This window comes from Limulus polyphemus, unplaced genomic scaffold (genome assembly GCF_000517525.1).
Source record: "Limulus polyphemus unplaced genomic scaffold, Limulus_polyphemus-2.1.2 Scaffold1921, whole genome shotgun sequence".
In the NCBI taxonomy this organism is placed as follows: domain Eukaryota; kingdom Metazoa; phylum Arthropoda; class Merostomata; order Xiphosura; family Limulidae; genus Limulus; species Limulus polyphemus.
Genome location: NW_013667531.1, coordinates 48,884 through 57,111, shown reverse-complemented (window position 1 = coordinate 57,111; position 8,228 = coordinate 48,884). Strand labels below are relative to the sequence as shown.

General features: G+C 31.0%; 1 protein-coding gene across 1 annotated transcript in view; it reads left to right on the top strand.

Annotated features, from left to right (window-relative positions):
- The window catches only part of LOC106465361 (regulatory-associated protein of mTOR-like), a 79,816-nt gene extending 71,847 nt beyond the window's left edge, over window positions 1-7,969 (top strand). Inside the window, exons 28-31 of the mRNA XM_022393238.1 lie at window positions 1,982-2,074; window positions 3,796-3,912; window positions 4,615-4,744; window positions 7,037-7,969. Of these exons, the coding sequence (XP_022248946.1) occupies window positions 1,982-2,074; window positions 3,796-3,912; window positions 4,615-4,744; window positions 7,037-7,102 (406 nt within the window). The 3' untranslated portion in view covers window positions 7,103-7,969. The remainder of the gene's footprint in view (window positions 1-1,981; window positions 2,075-3,795; window positions 3,913-4,614; window positions 4,745-7,036) is intronic.
- The last annotated feature ends 259 nt before the right edge of the window (window positions 7,970-8,228 follow it).

Sequence of the window (8,228 nt, the reverse complement as noted above, 5' to 3'; positions counted from 1 at the left end):
CGCGCCTGATTTAAATGTCACACCTGAATGCTCTCATCCTTTTAATTATGTTTGAAATTATGAACATTGCTCAACATCATGAAAATTAAACCTTATTTTCAATAAGCAATCCTGAAAAATATTTGGGGGTGCTTGACTTTTTTCCAGGTGTATATATTGGGTATATCTTCACGAAATTTGGCAGTCTTTCAGTTAATATTACAAGCCTTTCACATACAAAAAATCATATTTCTTAGTGAAGTATTTTTAATAAAATAAGATAAAGATGTGCCCATTGATATATTGAGTATTTGTTTTGAATACTCTGTGTGCAAGGTAATTTTCATGTTAAGATTAAAAATACTTTTCGTCATCTCAAAAATCTTAAATTTTCTTTGTGTAATCGCTAAAACCTCATAAATGCATTTCAAGCGTTTTTTGTTTTTTTTTCATGTAAAAGGTCCTAAAATTTAAGTTTTAATAAAACACTTCTCCATGAAGTAATTGGCTTAATTAAAAGAAAGTTAAACAAAAACAAAAACAGTTTGGTTATCAGAACCTGGTTTGTTAATATTTCATATTGTTATGAATCTCATGCCTTGCAGGAAATGAAACTGTGGAAATTTCTATTGCCAGGCACATTTAATGCAGAAAAAATGAAAGTTTAGTCCTGTGTTACATGCACTGAGACTCCTGGAATTTTGATATGTAAAGTGTACATGAACCCTGTTTGATGATTGTTTAGATTACTTGTATTATCACAGTGTCGGTAGAGTTTGCATTTTTTAACATATTTTATATATTATTAGTCTTTTGAAAGGAACAAATAGAACAATGGGGGATTAAAGTGATTAAAACATAAGACCCATGAGCTATAATGCTTTTCAAAAGTACTCTTTAACAGAAGTGAAAAGGGAATAAGGCCAGAATGGTGCCAGAGAAGTTTATATGTTTTTGTACAATAGAAGTTTTAATTAAATTAATGAATTAATAAAGAAGGTGTATCATCAGTGTGACATGTGAAAAGAAGGCAAAATATAATAATAGTATAGGTCAGTGGTAGAGAAAGTAGCAGAAACAGTATCAAAAAATAAATTGGAAAATGAACATTTAGAAAAGAACTGTGTGTTAGGCTACAAAATCTAAATATGAAACAGCAAGAAACATTGAGAAATTCTTTCAACTTCTGGAAATTTTGAAGATATGACATATATAAGTAATGGTGGTGATCAAAGTTTATGATATTTGAAGTGGTAATATTTTGGGTTCATATCTAGAAAGTGTGTACATTTCTCAGTAACATTAACGGTTTGTATCAAAAAAATGTTTATATTTCTCTGTATTATGAACTGTAATAAATTCCTGGATAGAATATTAGTGCTACTAATAGTACAAACCTTAATCCTAGCATTTCTGACAGATTGTATCTGCCTAATTTGTAAAATTTTCTTTATGTATTTTAATATATTGGTATATTACAAGATCTATACAGATATTTGTTTTTCTGTTTACCTGTTGCTTTTCATCTCACTTTTAAAATTGTTTTCACTAGCTTTTTACATTGTTTTTATTAGCTTTCTTCAATGGCTTTTAATATTGTTTTTGCTAGTTTTCTACAGTAGCATTTAATGTTCTTTTCACACTCTTTCTTAGTAGATTTTAATTGTTTTCTTTAATAACTTTTATCATTGTTTTCATTAGCTTTCTTCATTCCACTGTTTGTTGTCATTGTGTTTTTTTATAAGTACCTTCAGCACTGGAGATTTATAGAAATTATTACAACCAATGTCCACAATGCCATTCTTACCAAGATGTGTTATTGATGAATTTGTTGTGTTTTTATTACACATTTTACCACTGTGTTTTCATAACACATCATCATTATCCTTTTGATCAGTTGACCATTGCTTCAGATTTTTTTTATAGTTTTAAGGGCTGAGAAAATTTCTATAAAGTAATAGTTAGTAAACATTGTAAATGTAAAATCATTTCCTAATTTTAGCCGAGTCATGACTTTACGAGAACACTCAGCTTGGATAGTCAAGGCAAAGCTTCTTCAGAACTCTGAAGGAAATGGACAAGTCATCAGTGGAAGGTATGTATTTACAAAGTACAGAGTAAGTAGTGACAAGTATGTGTAGACGTAACAAGAGTTTGTATGTGAGAAACATAGCAATATAACTTTTGATTAGTACACATTCAAAATTTAACCAGCATTACATAACCACAAGTAAGTGTATAAAAACATTTTGCCTGTATAACTTTCGATAAGTATATAGTGAATGTTTAACCAGTGTAGTAGCCATAAATGAGTGTAAGAACCTTAGCCTGTATGACTTTTGATAAGTATATATTCTTTCTGTTAACCAATGTAAATGATAATTCAGAATTTTCCCTGTATGATGTTTGTTGAATACAGTACGTATTCAAAGTTGAACTAGGTGAATAGCTTAGCCTTTATAACTTTCAAAAACATATTCAAAGTTAATCAGTTGAAGTAACTACAGTTGAGAAAATTCATTTGGCATATCCACAGACCATTGTAAACAGAACATGGTTTGTATGAGAACTGTTTGGTTTACATTTTTCAATATAGTGTTTGAAATAATTCATGAAAATCAAGCATGCTGTAGGTAGCAGAAATGTGTCATATGTACATTGTCTATTTCATAGAGTCACCAACACTTGGAAACAATAGAGAGAACATGTATAATAACAATAACCATGATAACAGAAATGAGAGGATTCAGGTGCATTTTTAGTTCTTTCTTTGAGCAACGCTGTATTAAACAGTTTTAAGTTATGATAAGTATGTAAGTAAAACACGTGATAAATAACTATGTATGAGACTAATAACTAATTTATATATTAGCAGTTTAGCTATTGTACATATCCTGGACATATTAGCAATAGAGTCATTTTAACTGTATGAAGTATGACCTAAGAATAAGCCATTGTTTGCCAGCTACATATTTACTCATTGTGGCTTGTGAATGAGTACATAGGCTCCACAATGTGGTTTCGTATTCAACATACTCCTAATAATTTATTGAATACTGCATGGTATGTCTCTTCAGAATTTAATGTTACTGACACCATCAGCAAGTTTGTGATTGTTAATTGAACTGAAAATAAACAGCAATTATATATTCAAAAAGAATCTGACAATCTATAAGGCTAATCTTAAAGTCAGTAAAAATATGTAATACTGATTTTTCTCATGTTATAAGTTTATTTATTTACATACATTTTGTTTGAAGTAAAGTTACAATTTTAATTGTTTTAGCTATGTCAAGTACATAGCAATTTAGTAATTTTAACCATGTTAAACATGCATTAGACATTCAGTTATTTTTAGAAGTGTTATGTGTAATTTAGTAGTGTAACTATTGTCAGCTGCACCAAGTATATATTAACAGTTCCATAAACATTAGCAAAATGAAAACTAATTAACAATTTAACCCTAGTTATATAGTAAACAGTTCCACCTTTGTTAATAATGGCAGACCTTCAACACCAAGTATTGGTAGTAAGTTGTCATAACTTCATCTTGAGTATGTTATAAAGTTGTAATTTACATATTTTTCTGAAGTGATACCAACAGTGAGAAGTAAAAAAAAACGAGAAAAGTTTATAGAATTATCACTAAGTGGGTGTTTGAAGATTTACACTACCTCAACAAATCAGTATCAGCAGATTAAAGTTTTGCTTCATTAGTACTTAATGTGTGCAAGATTATGGTTGTCTTGGGGCTTTAATACTACTTTCTGTGACTAGGTAATATACTGTTGCTGTAGTTGTGGTTTTTTATTTCAGTGTTGCTGGAGATGTGAGGTTCTGGGATTTACGACACACAAACTCCCTCCAAAAAGTCCCTTCATCACAAGGCATGACAGCTATGGCTGTGCATCAGTCCCTCAATATCTTAGCCTGGTGAGTTCTAGTGTAATGTGCTTTGAATACCAATCACTCTATTTCAGAAAAACTAGTAGTATTAACCTTTGTGATAACAGTTGTGCTCATTGAGCAACAGTGAAGTGCATGTGCACATCATTTCAATAACACTTAGTGCAAAAATAGAATATAGATGTTTTAAAAAATTGATTGCATTTTAAGAAGTCAGAAAAAATAGTTTGTCATACATAAAATCATATCAGTTTTTGTTTAATTTTAAAATTATGTGATATCAATTATTGATGTTCTCTAAGAACACAGAAAATGAATGTCAGAATAAAAAACTTATTGGTCAAATGGCTTCTTTTCTTAAGTCATTCAGTGTTAAATTATAAACAAAGGGGTATGATTAATGTCAGTACATAATCCAATTAATCTTCTTAATGTTTAGGGAATACTGTTACTAGAAAATGATATGAAAGTACTTAGGTTTCATTTAACAGGTAGTTAAGAAAAAAATTTACACTCTTTTAAGCATGTAACAATTGCATTATAGAATTATGTTAAAATTTTTCAAATTAGGAATAGTTATCAGAAGAGGAAGACAACACAAATTGTGCATTCTGTGTGTATATATAGGTATGTTCTTTAGAAAAAAGTGGTTCCTACTTCAATATATAAATAACTGGCAGTTGAGGAGTTTCAAAAACTTTGATATTTGTTTTTATTTACCCTCTGTAGTGGCTCTGTGAACCAGATCATCAATGTGTACAATACCCTTGGTGAGACAGTTAGTGTCATTAAATACCATGATGGATTCATGGGTCAAAGAATTGGACCAATTAGCTGTTTGGCCTTTCATCCTTACAGAGTAAGTTATTATTGTAAAAGTGGTTCTAGACAAGCTGATATTTACTTAATCATTGTTGTAAAGTTGTAAGTGGATGGAAATGCTATTTTAGACTTGTTTGTGTGTGTGTGTATTTATATATATATATATATATATACAAACACACACATACATACATACATATACATAAAAGAGATGTTCATAAAGAAACATTCAAATAAAAATCTCATATGTTTGGGATACGAGTATAAAAACTTTGCCTGTATGAGGTTTGATAAGTACTGTACATTTACAGAGTTTAACTAGGTGAGTAGCCACAAGCGATTAATAGAAGCTTAGCCTGTATAGCTTTCGAAAAAACATATATTTAAAGTCAGTTGCAGTCAACAAATGACCATATTCATGTATCAAAATTCACTGGTGGCTAGATGTTCTCTTGCAATATGATAATGTTAGGCCCTATATTGTGATACACAGTGGAGAAATATGGATGGATAGTCCTTCTGCATCTTGGATACAGTATTCACCCAGCACCTTCTGAATTTCTTCATTGTGGTCCTCTCAAGTATTATCTGCATGGACATTTTAAACAACATGATGTTCTTAAATTGCTTGTATGCTGAGTGCCACCACATCAACATTTTACCAACTGATATGAAGAAGCTCATTGAACAGTGAAGGGAACATATCACACCTAGTGGGGACTATGTAGAGAAGAGACATCTAGATGACCACATTCTGAATGCTGTTGGTGTATGTTTGTTAACTGTAATTTGATGTGATTGGTTTTCAAGATATATAAAAATCCTGCTTTTTTTTCAACATCCCTTTTATATGAAATTTCATTCAAACATTGGGTGTTCCTATTTTAATATCCAAATGTTACACTTTAATTTGCTTTAACGTTAATTTTTAGTGAGCAAATATATTTGATTTTGAGGGAAATGATAACCAATCCTAGATTACAGATCAGCTGGTGGGAAGGGATTTTCAAATAGATAAGTCACAACAGTGGGTGCAAGTTGATAAGCATGAATAAAGCTTACTTTTAACTTGTTAATGTTATGTCATATTTGTATAGCTTGTCTGTATGAAAGCTTTTCATAAATTAGTTGGAAATTAACTTGATAAATATAGTGAAATTTCCTAAGAGATTAGTTTTTTTGCATATAAACTTTGTTACCAAGTGTGTGAATGGAGAGGAGAACTAATATAATGAAAGCTGGCACATAGATTAGTTGAACAATTTCACCTAATCTACATCTAGATAGAAATGTTGAACAAGACCGAAGTGTTCCTTTCTCTCAAACTGCTCTTAGGCTTCTTTGGCTGAAGCCCTCAAACCCTACTTTGCAGTATGCTTAGCAAAATAAGTAGCCATATTAATGTGTCCTGATTTAAGATTCGTGATATTGCTCATTATATTAAAGGTACTCTGAACAGTTGGGTCATGGAAGTTATTCGTCAGTGCAAGTGCCCTTTTTCAAAGAGATAGTTTCAATCATAGTGACTCGGCAGTAGCCCACTACATGTCAAATTAAACCATGACCCTTCCTTGCTAATACCAGATGTGAACTACTTCTGACTTGGTTCTGCCCCACCTCAAGTTAAAAGCTGTTCATTTTCTTTCAAAATATTTGTGGCCAGAAGGTGCACTTTTCTCATTAATGTTTTATAGTAATTTTGTGCTTAAGTATTTACATGCTACCAAAACTGAATCCACACTCAGCTACTGCCCATTAACCCTAGGACACCAGTGTGGAGTCACTGTATCTCCATACCAACTGGTGTTAATTATTGAAAATTTAATGCTGGTCTTTTAGGATTAATGTATACACATGTATATGTATTATTATAATTATAAACTTTTTTTTGTTAATTTGTAAAATTCAATATGTATCGTGTTTGTGTGTATCATGTGAGCATACAGCCAGAAATTCTCACACCATTTGTTTTCCCCAGTGGATTTATGCTGATCTTGTGAATCCAGCAATACATAGAGGAATTTTATGTCTGTCCAAAAGACATAATTATTCTGATCTCTCATTATTTAAGCATGTTGATAAGTCATTGTGGTTGTATTTTTTAGTTTTGTTTTGTAAAAATATATGTTTAGAATCTTTTAACCTATTCTTTTGCTTGGGAAACTAAATAATGTTTAATCTTTTATTGTATGTTTAAATCACACTAAAAGAAAGTTATGAAACCCGAGTGTTTTTGATTTATTAAAAATTTTTGATCCTGTGTTTCTGAAAGTAAATATTAGAGTTGTTTAGTATACTTGTGTTAATTTTACACACTTTTCCCTTGTAGGCAAACCTTGCAGCTGGCAGCACTGACTCGTACATCTCAATTTACACAGTTGATAGAAAACACTGACCCAGAAGTAGCTAGCGTTTATTAAAGTTGATTTGTGAATAGCTTACCGAAGATTAAAAAATTGGTCTACAGTACTGTGTAAATATTTCATCATAAAAAAGTTATAATCAAGTGTCTTGGAGTTTGTAACTGCAAGATTCTTGTGTGGAGAAGTATTTTTTCATTCTTTGGGTGTTGAGATATTCTCTTCCTGGCATTTCAGTTACTGACATTTTTATTTCTAGTTATCATAAAAAGTCACTGACTTTTGGCCAAACTTATAGCCATAGTTCATGTTACTAGGAAGAGCTAAACACAGATTATTCAGTTAATGATTAATTAAAATCCATAACTAGTGTCCTGCTCCAAGCCAATAGAGAAGCTATTGACCAAGAATGTAATATTTTAGAAATCCTGAAAAGAAAGAAGCAATCCCTGGGAAAATCAGTAAAAGCCTTGCTTATGTAGAATGATTTGTATATTCTGTATGCTGAGAAGTGAAAAATAAATTACTCTATGGTGAGAGGATCCGAACAATCAAAGTTGGCATCTTGAAAGATTCTACAAAAATGTGAACTATTTGTGTAGTTTGGAATTTCATATACCATTGTTCATTAAGGATGCAAGTTATTCCTCAAAGCTTGTATAATAAATAAATGGATGGGAGTGCCATGTAATGTACAGTGATGTGTACAATGTATTTTACCTGTACAGGAACTTCTAGATGTTCAGTTGGGTCACCTGTGACTTGTTTTTAAAAGCAGTGTAAATTTTCCTTTCAGCCTCTCAGGTTTTGGAAAAAGTAAGAAATAAAACTAGAAATCAAATTAATGGGGCCTTTTGTGTAAGTGGTTCCAAAAATTGAATAAAATACTGAGAAGAAAATAATTATCCGTGGCTGTTATTTCTTGTTTATAGAACATTTTGCAAAGATAAATGGAGTTTTAACTTTTCTGAAGGTATTAATACCATACTAAAGGATCATGTATGCATGTTAAATTACCTAAGTCTGTTCATATCCAATTAGCTTAGAATTGAAATTTTACAAGATAGGGTTCTCACAAGTCAGGGAGATTTCAATATGGAAGAATACATGTGCATAGATATGGCTAGGGCAGTTTTCTCATTCATTATCCTAAATCAGTTT